General features: G+C 40.3%; 2 protein-coding genes across 7 annotated transcripts in view; one reads left to right on the top strand and one right to left on the bottom strand.

Moving 5' to 3' along the window:
- Nucleotides 1-715: 715 nt before the first annotated feature.
- LOC106813780 (transcription factor IIIB 90 kDa subunit-like) lies at nucleotides 716-18,459 on the top strand. 5 transcript variants are annotated; one of them, XM_014818019.1, is made up of 18 exons: nucleotides 716-800; nucleotides 4,421-4,613; nucleotides 4,771-4,848; nucleotides 7,000-7,173; nucleotides 8,266-8,370; nucleotides 8,787-8,936; nucleotides 9,075-9,168; nucleotides 9,501-9,627; nucleotides 10,020-10,128; nucleotides 10,415-10,543; nucleotides 10,814-10,999; nucleotides 11,259-11,320; nucleotides 11,593-11,674; nucleotides 14,096-14,157; nucleotides 14,481-14,683; nucleotides 16,879-16,997; nucleotides 17,296-17,364; nucleotides 17,724-18,459. In XM_014818019.1, exons 2-18 carry the CDS (start codon nucleotides 4,424-4,426, stop codon nucleotides 17,759-17,761), a joined length of 1,977 nt encoding a protein of 658 aa, XP_014673505.1. In that variant the 5' UTR covers nucleotides 716-800; nucleotides 4,421-4,423; the 3' UTR covers nucleotides 17,762-18,459. The 5 variants fall into 5 exon arrangements, with proteins under 5 accessions (XP_014673505.1, XP_014673519.1, XP_014673498.1 ...); XM_014818033.1 differs by lacking the exon at nucleotides 716-800 and adding an exon at nucleotides 1,348-1,364; XM_014818012.1 differs by lacking the exon at nucleotides 716-800 and adding an exon at nucleotides 1,535-1,604.
- Nucleotides 18,460-20,601: 2,142 nt separating this feature from the next.
- Nucleotides 20,602-27,253, bottom strand: part of LOC106813892 (DNA mismatch repair protein Msh6-like) — a 61,389-nt gene continuing 54,737 nt past the window's right edge. For both annotated transcript variants that reach the window (XM_014818139.1, XM_014818146.1), the window contains exons 31-35: nucleotides 26,268-26,357; nucleotides 24,846-25,000; nucleotides 24,168-24,302; nucleotides 22,827-22,894; nucleotides 20,602-21,029 (exon numbers count right to left, since the gene is read on the bottom strand). In XM_014818139.1, the coding sequence (XP_014673625.1) occupies nucleotides 20,960-21,029; nucleotides 22,827-22,894; nucleotides 24,168-24,302; nucleotides 24,846-25,000; nucleotides 26,268-26,357 (518 nt within the window). In that variant the 3' untranslated portion in view covers nucleotides 20,602-20,959. The remainder of the gene's footprint in view (nucleotides 21,030-22,826; nucleotides 22,895-24,167; nucleotides 24,303-24,845; nucleotides 25,001-26,267; nucleotides 26,358-27,253) is intronic.

The following is a 27,253-nucleotide window of genomic DNA, read 5'->3' as shown; positions in this document are numbered from 1 at the left end:
AGTGCCTGCCTAGTGTGCGCGGATAAACCTCTCGCGCTCCACCTTATCCATCCTTTCTGAACTTGTGCATGCCAACCCCGAACATTGCATTGTAAATCGGGGCATATATTTCACGATCCGATGCAATTGTAGATATATAAAAACACTATCCAAACCAAACTGCAGCTCATAGGGTCTATGTCCCCCAGGGTACTGCCGGAACGTAGCCTGGGTACGGTCCGGTACCCTGGTAACTATCTGATATGGTTAGGGTTAGGGAGTAGGCGTAGGCGTAGGTGACATATATGTACCTGAGGTAACTATCTGATATGGTTAGGGTTAGGGAGTAGGCGTAGGCGACTCCCTAGACTCGTTAGTGGAGTATGTGAGGTACGGTCCGGCATATTAGATAGTACCAGCAGAGCATATAAATCACGTTGATTTATATATGCTCTGGTACCAGGGTACGTTCCGGCAGTACCCTGGGGGACATATACCCTCTCAGCCAAACTGCATGCAGCTCCCCTTTGTACAACCAGAGCCGTGCGCGTGATTTTTTTCCCTAGGATAATCAAGAACAATAGATAACAAGGATAATCAAGAAGGATAGTCATACTCATAGGGCTCTAGTGAGCGCTGTGGTTGATACAAATCACGTGCCACAATAGCTCCAAGAAACGGTATTGCTAGGGTTAGTATAGACAATCGGTCGCACAGCCTGGTCGGGCTAGTGCCACAAGAAGAGCCCTGTGACCCTATGTTCTTGATTATCCTAGGGAAAAAAATCACGCGAGCCGCACAACCAGCAACTCAAGCAACAAGTAGCAGTACAACTCAGGATACTCGCAGAGCACTTAAATCATAGTGATAATCATAGTTGATTTAAGCACAGGCACTTGGACCGTTTCAATAATAAAATGATGGTTAATAAATACAACTTGTCAGTAGCCTACTACTACAGTACCAGCAATAGTCTTAATGTTTGATTTGACCTAATAACTTCACTTCAACACCGTTCAATACACCGCTGCAACACATTCCTATCTACTGTGTATTTGTGCATGCACAATGGCGTGCGGGCTATGTGTTGCAGCGGTGTATTGAACGGTGTTGAAGTGAAGTTATTAGGTCAAATCAAACATTAAGACTATTGCTGGTACTGTAGTAGTAGGCTACTGACAAGTTGTATTTATTAACCATCATTTTATTATTGAAACGGTCCAAGTGCCTGTGGATTTAAGCATGATTTTAGCTTTTTGATTTTAGCTCCTTGACTCGAGCAAGAGCGAGAGCGCCATCTGTCGTGGATTTTGTATCCAAACGTCCCGCGCGCCCGCTTCAAACTCCACGACAGATGGCGCTCTCGCTGGCACAATCTACGCGTGGTATTCTGAGTGTGCGAAGGGGCCATAGAAATAGATAGACAACTATTCATAGAAATAGATAGAAATAGATAGAAATAGAAAAGGTTGTTTATCTATTTCTATGGAAGGGTCACTGCATGCAGTTTGCCACCGCTTATAATGTTCATTCACTTTATTCAAAGAGCATGATGGGATGCGACAATATGGCCGCGTACTTATACTAGAGAAAGTGTAGTTCCCTAATTTCTGGAATAAGCTTATGTAAATTGTTATTAAATATAGGGTAATTATAAGGCATTCATGACTACATTATCTTATACACATAATATCAGCTATTGTCGCCCTATTAATATTGCGCTGCAACACGGTTGCACTGCAGCCTGCATGAGACAGTCTGGTCATTCATTGATTCAATGAATATTGACATACTCACATACACTCGCGGCTAGGGCCTGCACACACTGACAGAGGCACTTGAAGCGTTTCAAGTGTAAACACACGCCGCCGCCATTGCGCGCACACTGACACATAAAAATATATACACTGACACATGAACAAATAAAACTATATATTTATGTGTCACTGTGCGCGCAATGGCGGCGGCGTGTGTTTACAGTTGAAACGCTTCAAGTGCCTGTGCCTGTGCCGTGGGCCTGCATACCTCCCAACTCCCATTGGTTGATACAAATATTAATTTTTTAAATTAAATTGTAATTAGTGTTAGGGTTAGGGTCACAATGCACCATAAAAGTTTTATTAAAACAGGAGTTTCAGGCACGTGATTTGTATCAACCAATGGGATTTGGGAGGTACCGGTATGCAGGCCCTAGCTGCGAGTCTCACATACTATACTGAGTACCGGTACTGTAGACTCGGCTCTAGTAGTAGTAGACTAGTACTAGTAGTACTACTAGTAGATAGTAGCTAGTAGTAGATTACTAATTAGTACATAGTCGGTGTGTGACATCATCATCATGCATAGAACGTAACTAACAATCGTACGGCAGTTGCCACAGCAGCAATACCATTATTTTTAGCTCATCTGACATAGTCAGATGCAGCTTGTAGAATCGCATGATCGTCCGTGCGTCAACAGTTGGGGCCACAAATCGTGTACCGCCTCGACGTACGTGTCACCGATATTCGGGACAGTGGGGGTAATCCGAAAAACGAGTTGGGATTCAAGCTGGGGCAAGTCAAAGGTCAAGAGTGTAAAAGAAGGGGGAACATTCACTCCTTAACTTGAGGCTATAGGGAGAAATGCAGATTGCGGCACAAATCTAAACTGGCTCGAACCTCGGCTCCGCTGGATAGTCGTGTATAGCATTCATGGTAGGAGGAAAAAGCATCAGCTGTGGCCGAAATTGGAGGCAGAGGTCAAAAGGTCAGGGCACAGGGCGAGATTTTAGACATTTTCTTGAGGACATGTCTGACGGAAGCGATCTATGAAAAACTTTTTTGTTCAGCGTGACTAAGCCATTTTTATGGCTTTATTGAAAGGACCATGAACAATGTCCCTTTGCCTGACATGCGAAGAGTAAGTGTCGGATTAAGCTTTTGCCGCTCAGAGGAGGGTTAGAACTTGGATTTGTTGACTGTCTGTTAGAAAGAATGTTGACATGCCGGTTTTGCCTATAGAATCTATACATGCCTGGATGTATGAGGCTACAATGTCACAGTGAAATTTCAAAAGCTAAATTTGGTTTAAAGAAGGTGTATGTTCCTTAAATTCGCTATAATTTCTATGCTCATTCTGTCGTCAGTAATGTTACATGTAAGCTATGCAGCTGCCAGTGGCATGTGTTGGTGGTACTGTGGAGTTTTTGCCTGCGTTAAATCTGGTTACAGGTGGCAGCTCTCTATTGACAGGCCTGTTAGGCTTGCGTAGTAACATGGATGAGTGGCTTACCTTATTCTGTCTTGCAAAGTAGTTGTTGCGCTACTACGTTAATGATGGAGCTTCCCATCGTTTATCTGAAGACACTAAACGTACGCGCCACTCGTGGCAACTTTCATAACGTATGCCAACGAACATCTCTTTTGAGAAAGTTCCGATACCATCCTGTGGCATTCCACTGGTTTCGGCGTGTATTGAACACATTTGGGACAAGCAGGCGTTCTTACTAGAATCTCCACCACTCCACCACAGAGTCACCGCAGTAGACGTTAGATGAGCGCTGTCACTCTGCGGCACTTGTTCATTAATTATGTCATACTATCTGTCTGTCATTCAAAAAGAGCATGTTTAATGTTATTTATTTATTAATAATATTATAAACATTCGTTAATCACTATAAACTATTCACTAGTTTCATTGTATGAAAAAACCATCTCCATTTTCTTTGGGAGGGTCCCTCAGTGACAAACCCAACCCATTTCAGCAGTAGTTAAGTATGTGGTTCAATGAGTCTGGCATTGTCGCTGACACTGTGAGTGGCCAATGCCAGGGCAGGGTGTCTCACATCGTCATTGGTTCTTTCCCCCTCTATAATTAAGGGAGATAAGGTCGTAAATTGATACAGGTTGTCAGAGATATGAGGGTGTCATGGCCACCCCCAATGTAAATACTATAGCCAGGTTTTTTACATTTCTTGAGAAAAGTTTTAAATGTACTGGCTGCAGTTTGAACCCATGGCATTTTATGTGAAAGGTGTACTTAATTGCCCCTGACTGCCCACTGAACCTATGAGGGTTTTCAGATCACTTTGTAAGAACTTGAGGTTGAAATTAAAGTACTGTATATGCCATATTTTTCGCGTATAGATATTTTCACGAATTTAGACTTGACGGACAATTTCGCGAGTGGTGAATTTCGCGGTCAGTGAATTATGAATCATTCGGTATTATTTGGTATGAATTATTTGCGTGTTGTTATTTTCATGGTCGTGGATGCGTTTGCGAAATTCGTGAAAATTAAACCATGAAATATACAGCGTATACAGTAAATGCATTACTCGGACTATAAATATAATTAAGATATACCAGCCATGACACTGACAGGTATATATAGTCTTCTTTTTTTCTTGAACACTCATGTGTAACGTGAGCACAAATCAAGACTATACAATTATAAACAGATCATGTCAGCTAAAACGAAAGTGTGCAGCCACTGTGGCAGCAGTGATATCGACGTCGACACTGCGCGTGGCGATGCAGTCTGCACCAACTGTGGCTCCGTGTTGGAAGATAACATCATAGTCTCCGAGGTCACTTTCCAGGAAAATTCAATAGGAGGAACATCTGTCCTTGGACAGTTTGTATCTTCTGAAGGCAAGTTAATTGTTCGATATTTTCCCCTCACAATTTCTGATTGTAACATTACTGTTCAGGAGAGTTGGTGCAACTAATAGTAAAAATGTGACTTGATGTGCTAAACCTGCAAAATTAAAAACAAATATTTCAATTGGAAAATGGTGCATATTTGCAGGGGTTAAATCGAGCACAATGGGTGGAAGCTTTCACCATGGCTTTGGAAAGGAGTCTAGAGCTATCACTCTACAAAATGGTAGGTGTTCCTTCCTGGTACCTGTATTGTGAAAGCATACTTTTGCTACTGTTATGTTGTTTCTGCTCATCAAGTTATGAACACATTTTGTGAATAAGGAACAATGTTTCTAAAACATCACAGAGAAGTATTTTTAGGGTTCTACATGAATAGGTACAACTCAGTGGCGTAGCCAGGATTTTTTAACAGGGGGGCCAAAAACAGCAAACTGCGCAAAATAATGACTTAATATTTTAATGGTTCCTCTGCTTCCTTCTCCACACCCTATGCTCTCCCGCCTCTCAGCTCTGCAATCTTTGTTTTGGGCGCCATGCAAAAAGGCGACATTTGTGTTTGTTGTTCTCTGCTCCCTAGATATGTAACTGTTCAGTGGCGGATCCAGGATTACGAGGAGGGGGGGTGAAACACAGGTGGGGGTATGGGGGTCCTCCCCCAGGAAATTTTGAAAATGTAGAACGCAGGAGATGGTATTTGAGGCTCTTTTGAGTACATGTACAGCAAGGCTCGACACTAACTTTTTTTTTCAGTGGCCCGATCGGGCCACCAAAATCATTGATTTTCAATTTTTGGTGGCCCGAAAATGATATCTGGTGGCCCGAAAAAAAAACAAAGGAAAACATTATAAATCTTTATTTCAATCTCGTATTGTATATTATTTGAAAATTGGGCCGTCTGATGCACTTGCACAAGTCTTTAAAGGCATAATTCGACCATCGATTATGCGAATTTTATACGACATGGCCTTACAGATAAACTGGCAACCTTGTGTTAGTTAATATAGTACAATTACCTTTATAGCAAACGCGTAATTTTAGTGTTTTGTCCAATATCACTGCTTGGTTACTAAGAAATGTGCTCATTGAAATCCGCAGTCAAGAAATTCGGTCTGGTTGACCAGTATACAAAACCGTCGATGCGGCCCGTGAGACCGGGTCGTAAACGTGAGCGATGCCCGGTGTCATACAGATTAAATAGTGCACCGGACATTTTCGCACGTCCATCGCTTCTGGCCCGTCCAGTGATTTGGATCCGTTGTAGTCTTGACCGGCGCATTCGTACGTTTATGGTTTTACTGCTTGGGATTCCGGGAATAAATGAATAATTGACGTTTCTCTGAGATTGCACAAGTCAACATATAATATTGTAGGCAACTACTGGGATAATAAATAACACTAGGCAAGAAAGTTTACCCAGCCCAGGACAACAATTCGATGCTCACACATCTTGTAGCATACATGTGACCGTCACCGAAGCCGAAACTCGATGTTTATTTTGTGGGCCATAAATTTCGCTTTCGCATGGATTACCGAAATTTACGGATTTCAATTAGTACATGTTCTTAGTAAATTAGCAGTGTATTGCGACAAACTAATAGGCGGTTTGGCCTATAAGGTTAATGTACATTATTAAGACCTACACAAGGTTTTGCCAGTTACGTTAGCATTCGTCAACTTTTTGCATAATCGATGCGTTCGAATGTATGCCTTTATAACAAACCTCCACACAATGCACACACTGACATTGATTGATTGAGGCATACATTTGGAATTATCCATTCCACGCATCAAATTTTCACAGAATCTTTGCATACCACTTTTTCTACTTTTCACTATTATTCTATCTAACACGATCGATAAACCTGGCCCGCGGCGGCCCTTAGTTGGTGGCGTTCTAGAATGCTGCCACGTGTGGGGGACGTGCTGCTTCCGTCGCTCCGCGAATTGCTCACTCTCTTTTGAATGAGTGATTAAGCACGTAAGAAACCAATGTATTTTTATACATAGACACTTTGAAATTTTTTAGTGGCGCCCGATATTCGGGCCACCAATTTTAACTTTTGAAATTTTACGGTGGCCCGACATGAGAGTTTTGGTGGCCCCGGGCCACCGGGCCACCGCTAGCTAGTGTCGAGCCCTTTGGTACAGGCCTTCATTTCTGACTACTCGGCAATTCTCTTTTAGTTTAAAAGCAATTCTTATTTTTTATATTTTTTTTTAACTTTCGGATCAACAGGGGGTGGGCCGTGGCCCCCTTTGGCCCCCCTAACTACGCCACTGGTACAACTACTTTGTCACTGTGGAAAGTGCATGCTGTATTATTGAAAAGCAGTCAGTTAGAAATTATACAAAATATTTGCGTATGTCAATGCAGGTCGTAAGAAGATCAACCAGCTTGGCTCCCAATTGCAGCTAAATCAGCATTGTCTAGAAACAGCGTATAACTTTTACAAGATGGCCGTCGGGAAAAGACTTACTAGAGGTCGTAAGATAACCCATGTCATCTCTGCCTGCCTCTACCTGGTGTGCAGAACGGAGAGCACTGCCCGTATCCTTGCCAATGTGTTGATAGTGTTCGAGCAGGGGAAGATCACCTGTAACAAATTAGGAATACTGATGTTCACCTCATACATAGTGCTTCAGTGTTGCATTACTAATTGAAACAATAATAGGATAACAACCACACACATGTTTTTTGTTTCATAATTCGATTTTGTTAATCGTTCGATTTGTTTAATGTTTTGTTTGATGTATATATATGGGCTAAAATCACATGTTCATGTTTAAATGTTACATTTGATATTTTTCTTTTATATTCGATTCACATCGAAGACATTCATATTAGCAGATCGCATTATTTAATCACGCGAATCAAATTGCTTGATTGACTGGATAGAAAGCTTCAATTCACAGATCGAATAATGCGATTCAGAGTCGCATGGTTCGATGCGGTGCATGCAGGAGGGATCTACATAATACAGGATTGAAAGGTTCGATTCCAAAATCGAACGATTCGATTCCAAAATCGAACGATTCTATTCCATAATTGAATGGTTTGATTCCAAAACCGAATGGTTTGATGCCAGGATCGAATGGTTTGATTCTCTTTGCTGATATAAAATCAAATAATGTGAACATTTAAAACAGTGAATGCCTAATACAATCGAATTAACAGGCATGCTATCAAATGATGCAATTATACTTTTGGCAGGGGAATTATTGTCGATTTATTGCATATAACATATGATTAAATAATCAAATATTATATGCGATAAATCAAATGTTATATGTGATAAATCAAATGTTATATGTGATATTAAAAATCGAATGTTATATGTGATGAATCGAATGTTATAATATGTGATAAAATCGAACAATGAATCGAATTATGAAACAAAAAACATGCCATACACACATGCCAGGCGATCGTCTTAACTTGTATTCTGATAGTATAGGTTGTGAAAAAGAAAATGCTTAATTATAAATGCAATGTCAATTGGTAATACATTATGTATTGCTTAATTTTGAGCCATGATTATTTTATGTTGATTTGCAATGCAACTGCCTTTCAGGGCAGAGGTGACAGGGGCTGCATAACATAGGTGTATGTAATATCATGTATTTTCTTAACACTGGTTAGATATGCTTTTGGATTTCAGTGACATCCTGCAGGTGAATGTGTATGAGCTTGGCAAAACGTATCTGAAGTTAGCGCAGGAGTTGTGTATCAATGTACCAGCTGTTGGTGAGTTCTCTTGCTATTTTGCCTTAAAATGTATCCTCTTAATGTGCATCTCACTTGGGAATTTATATCTCACCTCTGAATTTGCACCTCATGTGTGAATTTGTATATCATCTTTAAATTGGCACCTCACATGTGAATTTATCTTGCCACTGAAGGTACACCTCACCTGTGAAACAGCTGAGCTCCATCAAAGGAACACGTGTTCAATTGGAAATCAACTTAACATTAAATTACAAGCTCATCACATCTACACACAATTTTAATTCCACACAAGTAGCGCTAACTCGTATACCAGATGTTAACCTGACGTGGATGTAAATTCCTCATAGAGACTGCATAAAAATGTTTAGGAGGGAGCTTTGAGCATTTTCTTGTAAGGTATCGATTTCAAAGAGCAAACTTTGATTTCAATGCAGACCCATGCATCCTGATCCCACGATTTTCTCACAAGCTTGAGTTTGGTGACAAGACGCACGATGTAAGCATGACAGCTCTTCGTCTCGTACAGCGAATGAAGCGTGATTGGATGCACGTCGGCAGGCGACCGTCGGGGCTCTGCGGGGCTGGTGAGTCATCGGCCTATGCACCAGTGCAGTCGTGATGCAGTCAATTCACTCAAGCTTGCACTTGTTGAACCTAACTTTTGTAGGAGCTGCTCGTAAACTGTGAGGATTGAGGAACTGAAACGCGTTTGCATGTTTCAGCGCTGCTTGTTGCCGCACGATTGCACGACTTTAATAGAACCCAGAAGGATGTTCTTAGGGTTGTGAAGGTCTGCGATGGAACGTTACGAAAGCGGTAATGCTGTATGCTAACTGTATGTGCAGTTATTGTTCTCATGCAATATATTATCAGTAGTGCAAGAATGGTACAAAAATGTCAGTCATCAGAAAGTATCTTGGGTTTACTTTCAGTCATGTGATCTTTCATGCATAATTTCTAAAGATATCTTAGGGCAAAAATGTGAGAAAACGTGCACAAAGGTAATTGTTAATTTGTGAAGCAGGTAAGGTAATAGTCAGCTAGCATGCCAGTACTTTTAAGAATCGACCGCCACTTACCAAAATTGTAATGGACTTGCTCTTAGGTGCATTCAGACTTATATAAAGAATGTATTCATCTACTTCAAGGTTGATAGAGTTTGAAAGAACACCATCCAGCAAGCTGAAACTAGATCAATTCATGGACATAGACCTAGAGGAAGAACAAGACCCACCATCCTTCACAGAGGCTCGTTGGAAGGATAAAATTAGCAAGGTGCTAATCGCAATGGATATCTTCAATATAATGTTAACCGAGTTCCACAAATTTTTTCCGCCTATTATGTTACCTACATGGCAGAAAATCAACATGTATGCATGTTTTAAGTAATTTGATGCCTTATTATTACGGTTTGAAACAAACAGTCAAGTGAGATCCGAGAAATTTAATCAATTTGGGTAATTCTGCTATTCCTGTGTGAATTCACAGCAGAATAGCTGACAAGCATTTTTCTAATATAGTTCTAGGTAATGCAGCTGTGTATAAGTATGCCTTATAACTTATTATAAGTCGTTTTCCATTTACAATACTATTCCAATCGTAAACTGGTGAACCAGATGTGCAAGTTTATGTCTAATCGAAAAATTAATTTTTTATTCACCGACCAGCTTGAGGAGATGTGCAAGCTTACAGAAGTTGAGGGAGAGATCAGTACATTACAAGAAGAATTGGATCAAGCATTAGAGAAAAAACCAAGAAGAAATGACAGCTCATCAAGTAGGTACTGGCATGGTCACGGTGCATTAGTATGCATCAATGTGGGCGACTTAGCTTCCTAATTACCAGTGATGTCAGTGCAAAATGAGTGCTAGTGTGTAACAGTATTCGTCTCTGGTTTAGTGCGGAGGTGGATGAAGCTCCACTCCAGTGTTTACCAAAGACTTGTCAAAGTGACTACCCATATAAGCATGACTACGTTTAAATATAGTAGAAAAACGGCATTTTCGTGGGTAACATAGTGTGCATAGCTCCTGTGTGGAAGGTAACCTCCTGAATCTGTTAGCTTTAGATACGCAAGATGATGATGCCCCAGAAGATGAGTTAAACGAGGCGCTGGGTTCAGAGGAAGCAAGCAAGGAGGCTACAGAGTTTGTTCAGCAGGAAACGTTACGGCAGATACATGAAGATTTGGGTAGGACTGTAGGCAGTCTGATCTTCACAGAATTTATGAACGAACAGCATGTATTAGATCTAAAGCCGATTCCAAAAGCATTCACGTGTGTGATCTTGATGACACTACTTTGCCATGTGGAATTGCATCTTTTGTCAGACACTTGATCACTGGGATTTATAATGTGAAAGTTAAAGAAGAAAATGCAACCCCAGGATGCCTCTTCTTCAATCTATATATAGCCATTGAGTGGCAGTTTCGTAATACAAATGCAAAACATTGTTATTCCAGATCTCGGGAACTACATGTTAGAGACTGCAGATGAAACCTGTGCATCTGCGCAACAACCACCGACAAGCCACATTCCGACTTCCTTACAACTAGGTTTTGCTGCTGAGGATGGCCCAGGACCCACTGCAGCCAGTCTGGGCATAAAAGAGTCGATAGTTGCATGTATGAGGGTGGAGCCAGGAGAAGGTTAGATAGCAACTTGACTGCTTGTATAGAGGAAATGTGTCTGATTGCTCTGTAAGTTTTTGATCTGTATATTCGTTATGTACTACCACTTTGTTGGGAGTGGTTGGTTTACAACATTGGCTTCCATATGATATGCATGAAAATGCTCAGAGATATTTGCCCTTTGTAGCATACAATGGCACATCAAAACTCCACAAAAATTAATTTGTTTCATTATGAAGCAAAATGTTTTAATAAATTGTTGAATATGTTATTTAAGTTGCAGAAGAAGAGGATGGAGAATTGGATCTCACAGGTATAGATGATGATGAATTAGATAAGGTAAGTTAATTCATATCTTGCATGTTAATATTAGGAGAAGACATAAATTATATGTATAGGTGACACCAAATACAACAGCAAGTAATGATTTTAGTATAAACTGATAAATGTTATTATGTAAATATCTGAGACCAACTGAGAGGCTGAATATATACCTAATAATATTTTATTCTAATTTTTCTAAATGATAAAATCTGTGATAATTCATACAATTATAATTGACATAGTTATAATAGTAATATTTATCACTTTTAAATTGTATACATTTTTAGTTTATTCTCACCGAGGATGAGGTGAAAGTAAAGACAGACATCTGGACGAAAGTAAATGCGGAGTACTTGCAACAACAGAAAGGTATGTTATACAATCAGGTTAGGTGAGGTTATTGCTAAATATTTTAGAAAATAAATCTCATCTTTCATTATGTGGTCAAGTGGCATGTCATGTCGGTCCAATAAGGTTAAGGATACTGTTAGGGTTACAGACCGGTAACACTGTAAAGGGCATTGCAACATAACTGCTCATCAAACTCATATCCATTACATAAGAGAGATGTCTCTCTACGCTCTCGATGAAAAAAAATGTAAAAAAAATCATCGCTAATTAAGTGATGGCAAAAATTGTGAATTTATACAAAAAAAATTCTTTTTTTGTTATTTCTCAGAAACGGCAAAGAGTTGGGACCTAAACTTTTAACCATAAGTTGTTCATAATATGAACTAAAAAAGGGTCCCTGGATTTTTTTTTAGGCTGTTGCTCCTGCAACGGTACCGTCGCCGATTTTTTTTCTCTTAAAGTCACGGTACTGACGGTACTGACGGTACTGACGCCTGATTGGTTGAGCTTGTTTTCTCGCGATATACATAGCACATCCAAAATTTTAATTTCAATATGTCGCAGCAGCGTAATGGTTACAACGCTGGCGCCAAGTATGAATGGTCGCAGGATCGAATCCCATCCGTTTTCTAATTATTTTCCTGTTTTCTGTATTTTTCTATCTTTATCTGTTTAACATTTTTTTTCCAATTAACCGCAAATATTTACATGATTTATTTACAACATTTTATATAACAACAATTAATTTTTACAACAATTAAAAATTAAATTTACTTATTAATGGGGTTAGGGTTAGGGTTAGGGTTAGGGTTAGGGTTAGGGTTCTATCGTATATATCGTATAAAATCGTATATATAATATCGCTACCAAAACAACGGTAGTTATTATCGCCGATAGATGGCGGCTGCATCACTACCGTGACTTTAAGAGAGAAAAAAATCGCGCGCGCCGCGTACGTTGCAGGAGCAACAGCCTTTTTTTAATGCTTTAATTTAGGAAATAAGTTGAAAAGATGTACGAAAATTTGTAGTGATTTTCAAAATGCAACAATTTCATAAACAAAGAGCCATAACTTATAAAATATCTTTAAAAAAAATTCCAGGGACCCTTTTTAGCTCAGCTGACGAAGTCAGATGCAGCTTGTAGAATCGCATGAATGTCCGTCCGGCCGTCCGTGTGTCAACAGTTACAGCACAAATCTTAACCGCTGGACGTACGGTCTTGATATTCGGGACGTCGGGGGGATCGCGAAAAGGACACGGGATGTCGAATTTGGGGGTCAAGGGTAGAAGGTCAAAATGTGTCAATGGAGGGGGAATATTTCCCCCTTAACTTAAGGTATCGGAGGAAATACGGAATTGCGGCACAAATCTCAACGACTCGACCTACGCTCGTAATATTCGATATATAGTGTGATGGACAGGAAACCATCACCAGTGCGAAAAATGGAGGTCACAGGTCAAGGGGCAGTGGGAAAGGTCAGATATCAGACATTTTCTCAGGGACATGTCTAACGGACTGAGTGCAAAACTTTTTTGTTTCAGCGCTGACCTACCATTTTTATCACTTTATTGAAAGGACATGAAAGTTACTTTCCGCTGACATGCGAAGAGTAAGTGTCTGATAACCTTTTGACCTCAAGAGGAGGGTTAAACATGGATTGTTGACTGTTAACAAAGGACTGAACTGCTTTTTGCTATTAGAGCCCCTCCCCACCTCCCCAGACCCTCTCCCCACCACCACTACTACTGCTCGCGCTCGACGCATATCCATAATAACATGTTAATAAAGCGAAGTCATTAAAGTTACACAGCTGTATCTTTTTACTGTACTACCGGTTAGCAAAGCCTTATAGATTTTAGATCTTGTATTAGTAGTATCCTAGATATATGCTCCAAGCGCGAACGCGGTGACGGCGAGGGCGCACTTGATTCGGTTTGCCAGTGAGTTTATCAGAAGAAACCTGGCTACAGTACACGTCAGTTGAGCGCCCTCGCTCTGCCGGCCACTTGTTACTTTGAATATGTTAGCATTGAAACGCAACAAAAATTTTTTGGAATCAGAGTTGTGACGCAGGGAGCTTTGTGCAGTGCGGGGCTTTTGAGAATGAGTGTTTGATAATCATCTAGCAGGTATCGAGCATTCTTAACAATAGAGATATAGCACTTTTTATAAATATTCCCATGAGTTGAACCATGGTGTTAAGAATTGACAAAAAAAAAACAGAAAACTAATGCGGGGATTTGGAACTGTTTGGGAGGCTACATACATAGTTTCTACGTATATAGCTGCCCATGGATCTGATCTATCAAATAGTGGGTATTGAAATTTCGACCGAAAATCACCTCCCAACCCTAGCAGTATCATTAACTGCCATTGTCAGGAGTATGCATTTTAATTTCAAGGTCTGAAGTTTTCAAGTTTTATTTGTCTTCACAGAAAAAGAAGAGCGGGAAGCCAGGGAGAAGGCAGAAGGAATCACAAAACCTGAACCGAAGAAGGTATAACTGTGGCAGGAAATGACAGAAGAATAAGAATGAAACCATTTTTGTGTATTACTCTTAACTCGAGAAATACTACAAGTGTCCAGGCTCCCAAGTACGGAATATTAATCCCAAGAAGTGCATTAATTATTATCTATTAAATATAAGCATGGAAGTCCCTGTAGGTTCAGTAACATCACCTGCTGATCATCCTTGTGTTATACTAAATTTAATGTGCACGCATTGCCCTCTGGGCTTATGTGGGTAGTAGTTCAGTGGATCTGCATCCTGTAGAGATGCTCCAGGCCTCCGCTTCACATCTACCCCTCTCACTTCCTCAGCGGAAGAAGCCGCGAAAGAAGCAGCAGATGCAGGCGAGCACTGCAGGCGAGGCGATCGAGAAGATGCTGCAGGAGAAGAAGATATCGAGCAAGATCAACTACGAGGTGCTGCGGGACCTGAACCGCGCTCCGGACGTGAAGAAGACGGAGGCTGCGAGCGTGGCCGCTGTGCTCAGCGGCTCCCTCGACGTGACACCTGTCAGGTAGTTCACGATCTAACGACTCCCAACTGTAATTAAAAACGAATATGCCCTGAACTTATCGATACGATGTATCGTGACCGTGTCTATACGATGTATCAAGAGCTAATAAATACCTAGTGTACAACGGAAAAACGGGAAAATAGTGCTATTTCACGGCAATATTATTCTACTTTGCCTGCGAGTCTAGAATAATTTTATGGTATTGCATTAAGTAGAATTCTTTGCTCTCTAAAACAAGACAACCCACCAACTCCTAGGCTGAGATATTGGCTCGTAAACTTCCCCTCCCACAGGCCTCACGGCGCCTCGCATCCACAATATTCACTATCCTTCTTGCCTTTTGCGGGTTAGGAAAGTCGCTTCGTGAGAGTTCGGTTTTTTCCGCGATATCTTTATGAATGAATGGCTTTTCGGTGACTTTCGGGAGCATCGCCTATGCCCTTATCTCCCATTATCTTTCCTAGCACGGCTAATGCCCGTCATGATGGAGCCGGCAATGTTTTCTAAATTAAGTCTGCAACGCAGCTCAGTTACTATATGGTGTAGTAAGAGTACCAAATTTGGGCATGTGACATCAATTATCAGCGCTCCAAGCCGTGACGGAAAACTATAGCCAGACCCGCAAAAGGCAAGAAGGATATTGAATATTGTGGATGTAAGGCCTGTGGGAGGCATGATTACGCTCCAATATCTCGGCCGAGGAGTATCGTAGAGTCAAGCGGTTGGTCTTATTTTAGAGAGCAAAGAATGCTGCTTAACGCAATACCATGAACTTGGTCTAGAACCGCATACAAAGTAGAATAATATTGCCGTGAAATAGCACTATTTTCCCGTTTTCCACGCTAGGTATTTATTAGCTCTTGAATGTATTATGACCATGTCTATACAGTGCAGCATGAAAATCTTTACACAATATAATTAAACCTCTATACATTGTATCATGAAGGTATATATACGATGTAACATGAATGTATCTATACAATGTTATGTATCATTAACGTATCTATACAATATATCATGACCATAGCGGCGTTTACACGGTCTATTAGAGTCCGTATTTAGCGTTTAGACGATTAAATAATTCGAGACTTGGACAGATTCGGAATTAACAAATACTGCACTTAATAGGCACGGAATAATATGTCGCGCCAGCTAAGCTCCGAAATATTAAATGCGGAATTATCTGTTCGTGTAAATGCATTCAGTGCTTGCTAAGTAGCTAAAAGCAGAACCACCTGGTGACCGTTGACTCTATCAAGCGATCGATAAAATACAGCACTAACTAAGCCCCGAATTCACACATCCTCCGTGTAAACAGCTGGCTCGGTATAAATACCGAATCTCGATCAAATACCGGATTTCTGAGATACGTAACCTAATAAGCACTGAATGCCATGTAAACGCCGCTCATGTCTATAAAAGGTATCAGGAACATCTCTATACAGTGTGTCATGAACATATCTATACAATGTATCATAACCATGTCTATACAATGCATCATGACCATGTCTATACAATGCATCATGACCATGTCTATACAATGTGTCATAAACATAGCTGTACAATGTATCGTGAACATGTCTATACAATTGATATAAGTTGAGATATGTGGCCTACCTACCTCGCCTGACAAAGAAAGGTAACTTTTAGCAGTGGTTAAACTGTATTGCCTGACAGGTGATATTAGAACTAACTATTGCCCAGCAGGTGTCTGCTGAAACAGATAGGACTAAGGTGCCTTGCTCAGGAGCATATCAGCAGTGGCCATGGTGGTACTCAAACCCCAGACATTTTTCAGTCCAAAGTCAATTGGGCTATCTTCTAGACCACCACTGCCCCCCACACTTGCAACACTAAGCACAGTAATACGTCTAGACAGTAATAACAGTAGGTAGTAGTAAAGTCTGACATGACTTGTCAGGTAATAAAGTTTAATTATTGCTACGTGATACCTAGGTAGGTCAGGTGAGATAGGTAGGAAAGGTGTGGTTAGATACCAAAAATTGGGACGAAAACGAGCTACAAAGTTATGGTATTTGGATGTTAACTCTGCTATAACATGTAAAAATGAACAACAACACAGAACACAGTCAACAGTAAATGGCAATTAAGATTTGAACATGTATTATTATATATGTTATTATGCTGTAGGTTGGTGGTTTCTACTATAGGTTTGAATTTTTATTTCTTGCTAGGATAAAACGGGAAGCATCCTCTGTGCAGCAAAGGTCAGCGCAAAAAATGAAAACAGAGGAGACCATAGTTGTTGAATCGGGACCAGTCCAGTACGAACCAGATGAGGAACAATATCATGGTATGAAATACATGTTCATGGTCGTGCAGAACAAAAGTATAACCGGGTGATATTGCATTGTATTTCGTGGTATATTGGTCGTACATTTGGTCAAGGTGTACCCTGGCATGCATACCACATTATCAGTTGACCTGCACAAAAAAATGATTTGCATCACTTGTGCCTGCCCTTCGTTTTACGTTTTTAGAATAAACATCCCAGCTTAGTAAATTGTGTTTAAAGCATGTGTAGTGTAGCTGTGTAGGGCAGTAAAATGATTATGGTGGCCAACGATGCAGTTGTTTGTGTTGGCATGCAGGTGAGGATTATGATGAGGAGGACGAGATGGAGGAACACATCAGTGCAGCACAACTACTTGGCCATGGAGGTATTTAGGGATTTTAGTTATTGGATTGCACAGTATGATAGTGAATAAGCTAGATATGTGAGGGGAACTGAACACATATTTGCTATTCAAACGTATTTAGAAGCAAGTCTGTTGGGAAAATATTCCATGAGGTTAGCCAAAAGCTACCTTGCCAACGAAAAGAGCCAATTTTGCAAAAACGCAGATAAGATTTTGATATGCCAATCTACGACTCTTGCATTTCGTTCTGAACTGGTAGACATATTCCATGTAACAGTGACAGCTTATGTTTGGCAGTTAGTTTGTCATTGCTGAGCCTTCAGAAGACTTCTATATACAGTATTTTGTTTGGTAATTTCATAATCACGATTTGTCCACAGTTGCAGACGAGTTATATGACGAGTATGACGAAGCATGAGGAGATGCACCTTCAGCCAGTGTTTTTCGCTGCTGGCAACATGCGCCTTGCTGAGATTACTGTGTATGTACATACATATATATATACACACATTCAATTTAAATGACAGTTCAATGTGCGAGAAAAGAAAATCAACGCATGTTGTTAAGACGCGTACCCGAGTGTGTGACAATTGTGAGAGTTGGGACGTACATCACCAGAAATTACATGACATGTTTCTCTTGCTTCACATGTTCAGAAATGGGCAAAACCTGTTGATTGACGCCTTACAAGTAGTGATATAGGTGGGACTCCGAATGTAAAATATGCTACATATACATACGCACAAGCATGAATTTATAGGTACTATGTACAATTCAGCTGCAAGATCTGCACATAGTTATTGGCTTGAATTGAACCAATGCCTATACTATAGCTGTTTGTCATATATTTGCAGAACATATAGATTAATGTACAGGATATTGTAAATTGCATGTTCAAGTACACTATAGTAGTACATAGGTACACTATTCATTGGCAGGTTTTGTTTTGTTTTGTTTTTGTCCTTATTAGGTGTTTATTGATGCAGTGTTGTAAATAATCATAAATTATCAATCAATTCAAATATTTTGCTGTAAAATTGTGCCGAATTGGCGTTTTTATTTCGCATGTAAAAAGGTTCATCTTTATTAAATTATTGATTGTGGGCAAATCTGAAAGTCCCGACTCCCTTGTCTTCAATATATGTTGAGACATTGTTCAGCAGAATAATACATAATATAAGTATTTATTACAGTGAAACCTGCCAGCTGCACCATAGCAACACACAAAAATATGTTTAATAGAAGATATATATTTGGTTCTTTGTTTTTAGATTATACCTATAGGCTACGAATACAAAATGTAGTAAACTATGACAAAAATATGTCAAGCAACAAACATGCTTAAGTGATTAATTAAAGTTGCTTAAACTAACGCATTGCTCCATGAGATTACTCTAGTGAAGATGACTATGCAAAACGCGGTTACTGGTATATATTCCCACGAACATATATATGTATAAAAAATGAATGTTTGATGTAACCTGGCTTGTGGAGAAAAATACATCCACACGTCTACCTATGGAAATATGGGACGTACACCTACCATCACCAGATACAGTAAATATGAGATCCCACCGTCCTATGACTAACTCGTGTCATATATAAGTCGTCATTACAGTCACGTAACAACCGAGCAATAATTATGCATTGCCAATCAAAGAATATTCTAGCTTACCACTGCATGTGTCACAACAGTATTGTATTACCCAGATGCAGTCTATTTGTTATTGGATTTTACACAAGCCAGTCTACTTACATACGAATAGCCATCCATTTTATATGAATAAATTTTTGCTAGTTTCATAATCGTGGATAATTCACCTAGATATTATTGAGCAGCAATTCGTTTGAACTGACCTATAACCTCTCGTTTCATAACAGTTGTATTTCATGTTTGGTTTCCACCACTCCAAATCCTAGAGTATGATGCGACTTACTTTTCATTCTATATCAAACCCTGCCAGCATGCAAGATGGAATAGTAATAGATGTATGTGGAGCTATGTTGATCACAACTATGATACCATTATCGCACATAATCTACATTTCTACATATTTTTAGTGTTGCAAATACTGTATATATGCTTTACTTGAACACTATCTAGCAATTACCCACGTCACTAGATCCCAGTAACAATGAAAGTGCCAATGACACTGTAGCTCGCCACAAAAAAGGTCACAAATGAGTGAGTGAGAAGAAGTCAGTTTTAATTGAGCAACCATCGACGTACATTATAGAAACGAAAAGTATATACGGGAGAACTCCCATTATATACTCTTGATAATAATATGTGTAATTTTTTATGTGAAAATAAATGTTTGAGATGTGAAAGTCTGAGATGAGGGCGAGTGATGGCATTACACCTAAATGATCGCCATTTAACGTTTTTATAATATTCAGATTTAGGCACTGCCTAAAAGCGGAGCTCCCGATGTGTAACGTGTAAGTTTGAGAGGATACGCTTATTACACGTAGCTGCTATATACCACGTGACAATGGTGTTTCCCTGCCCATAACGCAACTTTTGTTAAAGGTTAATTGGTTGCATGGAAGCGTTTACTTCGTATGAGTTTTTCTAGGCGGTAGCACATGGTTGCCATCTGTATATCGCAATAATAATTTATAAACCAAAATGAATCACAATTTGTGACGGTAGATGGCGCTATACCCGCTTTGATGTTTCTTAGCAATGGCGTTCAAAATAAATAGGTTATGCTGCGTTCCGACATGTTTTGTAAAACTTTACTCTAATATAGATGTTTTATCGGCAGGGTGGAGAGGAAATACCAATTTTGCATTAAAGATATTGTCAATGAAATCTTGTAAAACGAACCAGACGAGTGTGACACCACACTGTTATCTGCGTGTCTATATAATTGCCAAAACCTACCTAATTTGCATAATTTCTTTTCAAATATCAAACCCCTAGCCCTTATTCATTCACATACCAAAAATGAGCAAAATCCGTTGAACCTGAACTGACTAATGGCAATTCCCATTTTTGCCAATACATTGTCGTGGCTCGAAAGTACGTCGACTGGCGTGCTCCAAAATAGGATGTTCAAACCTCTCCCATAGCAGTAACAACTATACCCAATTTCAAACATGTGGGTCAAACGGTTCCTGAGTTATCGTTGACCGTAGCCAAATGTTGACGGAAGGACGGACGGACGTACGACGGACGACATCCCCATGGCAATAGCTCATCTTGACGATGTCAAGGTGAGCTAAAAATCGAATACTGCATTAGACAGTGAATAGTTCTAGGTAGTTTATACTGTATTTATTACATTTACACACAGAACATGGGGTTTTCATGATCTTGAATAGTCTTAATTTTAATCACGAGCACTCAGGAAGCATGATCTGTCATTCCTAGTTTCCTACTAAGATATGCGTATAAAACCTTTACAATACACTTCATATGCACATGCAGATGTTACCGAATAGTGGAGGGATCTTATTATTATTCACAATGATGTGCATAAAAAAGATCTCACACCCTTGAGTATCAGTTGCCAGTTGCACATCCTATAAAACATTACAAAGAATACTGTAACAAGTCTTTTCATAGTGTTCGTTAACCACTAATGGTGCCACATCAATTATACCCCGACTACGCCATGATGTGTTGCTGCAGTTCCTGAAGTTTCTCGATCGATAAATCATGAGGCTTTTCCAGACACCTGAAATTCACGAAAAAATACAAATACAAAGACCAAATACATACACATTGTAGCAGGATAATAGAAGAAGGCATATATAGGGGTTTATTCTAAAATAATGTGCAGGCTCTCTGCTGAGCAGATGCCCTAACCTGGATACATATGAAATATGTATATGGATATTGGAATTGTAGGATCACATGATGATTTAATAATATTTATTACACGATCCTGAAATGGTAGCAAACAACAAGTACCTATGTAGTCAGAAAGCTTCATTAAACTAGAAAGGGCAGTTGTCGCCAACTACATGTATCTCCCGTGTTCTCCCCAAGATGTGTAAGTATACGAAGTTTGGTCACGCTAGGTCAATTAGGGGCCGAGTTATAGAGCGGAAGGGAAATATGATGAAGGTCAAGGTCAATGTCAAATAAAGGTTGCAGTGACCTGGTTCCGGTATGCGACACACCTTCTCCCCAAGATGTGTAAGTATACCAAGTTTGGTCGGCGCTAGGATCATTAGGTCGGCGAGCTGAGTTATAGAGCAGAAAGGAAATATGCAGTCACACGGTCAAGGTAAAGGATCAAATGAAATGTGCGTAATGACTGAGCTTTGGTACCGCGACACACCTTCTCCCCAAGGATCGTGTAAGTATAACCAAGTTGGGTAGCTGAGGTCAATGTAGGGCCGAGTTAAGAGCGGAGGGAAATATGATCAAGGTCAAGGGTAAAGGCAAATAAAAGTCGTACGTGACCTGGTTTTGTGGTTTAGCGTAGGTCAATTACGGCGAGTTTTGAGAGCGGGAAGGAAAATATGAGCAAAGGTTCAATGAGTAGAAGGTCAAAAAGATCGGGCTATGACCTGGTTTGGTAATCGGTGCCACTTCTCCCCAAGATGTTGATAGACGTAGACCAAGTTTGGGGTAGCGGCTAGGGTCAATTAGGGGCCGAGCGTTAAGGAGCGGAGGGAAATAGGATCAAAGGTCAAATTAATAGATCGCATGACCGGTGGTGGTATGGCTGCTCCACTCATTCCCCCCAAGTGTGTACAGTATACAAGTTTTGGAGCGCTAGGGTCAATTAAGGGGTCCCGAGCTTAAAGAGCGGAAAAGCAAATATGATCAGGTCAAGTAACAGGTCAAATAAAGGTCGCAGTGACACGGTTTTGGATCGCTGGACTGTCCAACTTCTCCCCAAGATGTTGTACAGTTAACCAAGTTTGGTAGCGCTAGGTCCATTAGGGGCCCAGTTAGGAAGAGCGGCAAGGTGGGAAATCATGATCAACGGTCTAAGGTGAAAGGTCAATAAAGGTCGCAGTGACCTTGGTTTTGATCGCTGCTCACCTTCTCCCCAAGATGTGTAAGTATACCAAGTTTGGTAGCGGCTAGGTCAATTAGGTGAGCCGCAGAGTTAGAGAGCGGAAGGGAAATATGATCAAGGTCAAGGTAAAGGTCAAATAAAGGTCGCAGTGACCGTGGTTTGGTTCGCTGGCTCACCTTCTGCCCCAAGATGTGTAAGTATACCAAGTTTGGTAGGCGCTATGTCAATTAGGGGCCTGAGTTAAAGAGCGAAGGGAAATATATCAAGGTCAAATAAGGTCGCAGTGACCTGGTTTTGGTTCGCTGCACACCTTCTCCCCAAGATTTGTAAGTATACCAAGTTTGGTCACGCTAGGTCAATTAGGGGTCGAGTTATAGAGCGGAAGGGAAATTATCTGCGGCGGCCCGAGCGGCGGCGGCAGCGGCTGGGGAGACATGAAACCATAGTATCCCGGCAGACTTCGTCGCGGGGGATACAATGATGTGTATAATACCATACCTGAAAATCTTTATCCTCTCTAATGACATTTCCAACTCCTTTGCCTTAGCATGACCATTCTTTATTATCTGATAAAAAGAAAACATAGCTTCCTTCAAGAAATGTAGGATTACATCGATGCATCAAGGATTACATCCTTGCGGGAACATTAGTGACACAATTATGGAAGGCAAACCTAATCTGAAACAGAAAATTATAATGCATTGAATCTGATATTCGAATAGAGCACAAAGCTAACGTATGGACTTTGTCTAAGCAGTTAATATGTAGGTATGCTTTCTAATTTCGGTAAGTGAAGTTGGAAACTGGATTTGGTGTGTTTATTGCAAAAGCAGAATAGCAGTAATTGCGTAAGATAACATGGGAGAACAGTTGGAAACATTCTCATTAGATCAGAATGTAAAGTAATCACTACTATTAAAACAGCTGGATTTGTAGCTAGGAATGGCACAGTGGGGGCAAACTCAAACTGTAGGGCAGCTAAAGGGCCGGACACACTAGGCGATGGGCATCGGGCGATGTAATGCCCAATTCTATCGCTACGCAGTCGAGTGGACACACTAGGCGATTAAATCGGGCCGATTTACACGCAGCGCCGTTGTGCTGGAAAAAAAAAACATTGTGATTTCGCGCATTGTGTTCACTATCTGGTTCAGTGATCAGAAATTATGCATGTGCTGCTTGTTTGTTTCATTGGCTATGAATGATGTACAATCGGGCAATGTTTTCCGCGGCCGCGGACACACTAGGCGATGCATCGGGCGAGTCATCGGCGATAATATCAAAACGTTCTTGATCTGTGCCGATGGCATCAGTGGGGGGGGGGGCGATGACATCGGGCGATGAAATCGCGGCGATTGACGTGGACGCACGTGAGGCGATTTTCACGGCGATTACATCGCCCGATGCCATCGCCTAGTGTGTCCGGCCCTTAATGATTGTTTTTCATCATGATTTATACCAATTTGAAACTAAAAACGTTTGGGGGTAATTAATCAAGCATCACTATTACAAGTAATTGGGCAGATAATGGTTCTTGTGGTTTGATAATTAGTGGACTTAATGTTGACCTTTGTCGTGGACCTAATTTGTACGCATAGTGACTAGAGTGCTAACACCCACGTGTACGTGTGTGCATATGTGCATGTGTATGTATATATATATTTGGATAAAAGACTCGTTAAATGGATACTTATAGACGATATATTTATACACAGTTATGCACAATAAGGAGTTAACACTAAATTCGAATGATAAAAAGGATACCAACAGATGGAATAATACAACCCAGACCATAATACCACCCAAACCAACCCAAACCAACCCAAGAGGGATCATTACCGTATCAGGTATTCCTGCTAGTTTTGCAGCATTGAAGCCGTAACTCTTTGGGCAGGCGCCATGTACAAACTTGTAAAGGAAGGTTATGGTTTCTTTGGAAACATCCTCGTCATTCTCGTTCTCCACCATGCAGGCCTGCAGCCAAAAATAAAAACATAATGAGAAGGTTCTCTTCCAGCCATCTCATTCGGTTTTTTATTGTGATGACCAATTCAAATAATACACATTACTAATTAAATAAAAAGATACCAACACGATTGTCAACAAGTTCGAGCTGGTAGCAATATAATTTAAATGCCAAATGTAACTTTATAAAACACGTGTAACCTTGAAATGTCTCAATAATTTCTCACTAATGCTTTGCTTGTTTTATTTAGATTATGTTAGCATGATCACTACTTCTTCGGTAGTATCAACTCAGTTTGTATGCATAATAAAGATGCCTTTGTAATAAGATGGATTTATGCAATATGCATAAGATTAAATTTTAATTAAATTAAATGCAAATAAATTCATTGATTTTTAGATAAAAAAATATAAATTCGAGAAGGAAAACGTAGCCTTTGCGTTCGTGAAGCCTTCATTTAAAATTTAAACATGCAATTATAGTTTCTTTACAAATCTGTATATCCTGTATCTTTTAAATTATGTATTGTTTGGATAAACAAGGTCACTGACCATATGTCCGAGCCTGACGTTCGGGTCATGTGCAAACTCTTCCACCAGGGAGTGGTAGTGTGTTGAGAAGAGTGTACGACAGCGCCCTCTCTGGGATAGCTCCTGCACGACAGCACAGGCGATGGCCGTGCCATCGTACGTCGCCGTGCCTCTGCCTGCACAACAACCACGGAAAACGGATTAGCCATGTTGTTATGTGGGGAATTTACCACACAGATTCAGTTATGAGAAACAGCACCTGTCTCTCTATCACACGTCACTCAGCCTACAGTAATTAAGAACCACCGTGTGTTCTATGTCGATGCTAGGATTACGTGGAAAACGGAATATGTATTTATATTATAATTGTAGTATCACATTCTGCTATGATATAGATATACTACGCGTAATCAATTCTTCTGGAGTCTTCTGGATATTAGGAAACTTCTTCTTGGGAATCAACTTGCCTTGAAATAACCGTATGGCCACAGATTGGATTACACCGCCTCACAGGCAGGGTGTATCGTAGTCATAGTAGGTACATATATGACAAGCAACATCTTAGTAATTAACTGGTAATTAACAAATGGTCTATCATAGAAATGGATCTTTATCTAGATTACAGAGCATACCACCTTCCCATTACTATCATTCCAGCCTTTCATTCACAAGAAACAGCATGACAGTCTGATGTTATTTGCAAGCAATGAGATCACGTATCCTGAACCACACATCAATACTCAACGGCCCTGTGCTACACAAATGCAATAGCATTCAATTCCCACAACATCTATGAAAGTGGCAGCTGCATTAAGTACCCAAGATTAGGACTCCCTATTCTATGCACTTGATGACCATGTAGTTATTAAATTCCTAGCAGACTCAAATTAGAATGCTTAACACATGCACTTGTATATATATATCATTAGAGTGAAATTATGCTGTACACCCTCCCCCCCCCCCCCCCCCCCCCCCCCCCCCCCCCCCCCCCACACACACCCATAATAGGCCTACCACTCCAAAAGAAATTCATTTTCGTAATCATTTTTTTCAGACCATTCTTTAAGCAATTTATTTATGTTCAATTAATAAATAGCTTTTAAATAAACACTGAAGGTCTTACGAAACATAATATATGGGCATGCATTATGGGATCATATAGCAAAAATGAAACAATATGATTCTATAATTTATTAATGGTAACTGAAAGCATAAAAAACTGTGACCTGTTAAAACAGTGTAAAACCTGTGTAGTGTAAAACCAGTGTAACCCTGTAAAAAACAGTGCCCTGTTAAATTTCCTCTGCTTTCGTTAAAATGAATTTAATGTATACTTCACATGCTGTTCACGCGATTCACTTGATAGATTGGTTTAATCTGTTTGGAGACAATGTCGCAACAGTAGAAACGATGGCAGATATGACACATGCAGCAGGTTTTTACCTAGTTCATCAAGGAGTATGAGGGAATGATTCGTAGCATGTTGGAGGATGCTTGCCGTCTCACTGAGCTCCACGAATAACGTGCTCTCACCTGTGTAAGTTCACACAACATATAACTGCATTAGATTTAATGCCACGTACGTTATACTTGGTTAGAATTGCTGTTTGTAGCATTGCACCAAATGGAAAGAAGGAATTAAAGCACACACTGGGTAAACGAGGGTACAGAACTTACTTTGCACAACATTGTATATTACAGAGAAGTATGCGCATGTCATGTGCATGACTGTGTGCGTGCGTGCGCATGCGCATTTAATAGGTGTGTTGTATGATAATGTATACAATGTTTGTATTACAAATAAAGTGTGTTAAATAATTAGCAATATTATAAACAATGTACATACTAGGAATTAAATTAACACATACACACCCCTCCATTGACGAGGTAGGTACTTCTTAATATGAGCAGAACATGAGATGAATATGAAATGAAGATGAATGAAATCAGTACAACATCGCTCGACTCCCAATAATGGCACTCCGCAGGGAACATTGAAATTACAACCGAGCTGCATGATAATGACCTCAGTGAAACTCGTGGGTGCTTTCATCTTTCCCTAATATTACAGAGAAGCTCTCACTGCAACTATGTGATAGCTGTAGCGCAGCGGTGTAATTATGACATTCATGAGCACTGGCTACTAGAGAATACACACACTGCACAGAGCGAATTTGCACGTTGGTCATGAGTACGTAAAGTACCCAAGAGGGAGGGATGTAAGAATTCATATGTTTCTGTGAAGCAGCCAGAGGGTGAGGGCCGAGGGTTGTCTTGCATGTTTCTGTGAAGCAGCCAGGGGTTGAGGGGTGAAGGTTGTCTTGCATGTCTATGTGAAGCAGCCAGGGGGTGAGGGGTGAGGGTTGTCTTGCATGTCAATGTGAATTATCCAGGGGGAGGGGAAAGGTTGTCTTGCATGTCAATGTGAC

Source organism: Priapulus caudatus, unplaced genomic scaffold (genome assembly GCF_000485595.1).
Source record: "Priapulus caudatus unplaced genomic scaffold, Priapulus_caudatus-5.0.1 Scaffold24, whole genome shotgun sequence".
In the NCBI taxonomy this organism is placed as follows: domain Eukaryota; kingdom Metazoa; phylum Priapulida; class Priapulimorpha; order Priapulimorphida; family Priapulidae; genus Priapulus; species Priapulus caudatus.
Note: the sequence above shows the minus strand (reverse complement) of the source record. Positions and strands in the feature narration are given on the sequence as shown.

What these genes read in the sequence shown, in the direction of transcription:
- LOC106813780 (XM_014818019.1), top strand. Translation starts at nt 4,424, where the DNA reads ATGTCAGCTAAAACGAAAGTGTGCAGCCACTGTGGCAGCAGTGATATC. An exon ending in GATGGAACGTTACGAAAGCG is followed by an intron (nt 9,169 to 9,500) that starts GTAATGCTGTAT and finishes ATCTACTTCAAG; the next exon opens with GTTGATAGAGTTTGAAAGAA. An exon ending in CAAAACCTGAACCGAAGAAG is followed by an intron (nt 14,158 to 14,480) that starts GTATAACTGTGG and finishes TCACTTCCTCAG; the next exon opens with CGGAAGAAGCCGCGAAAGAA.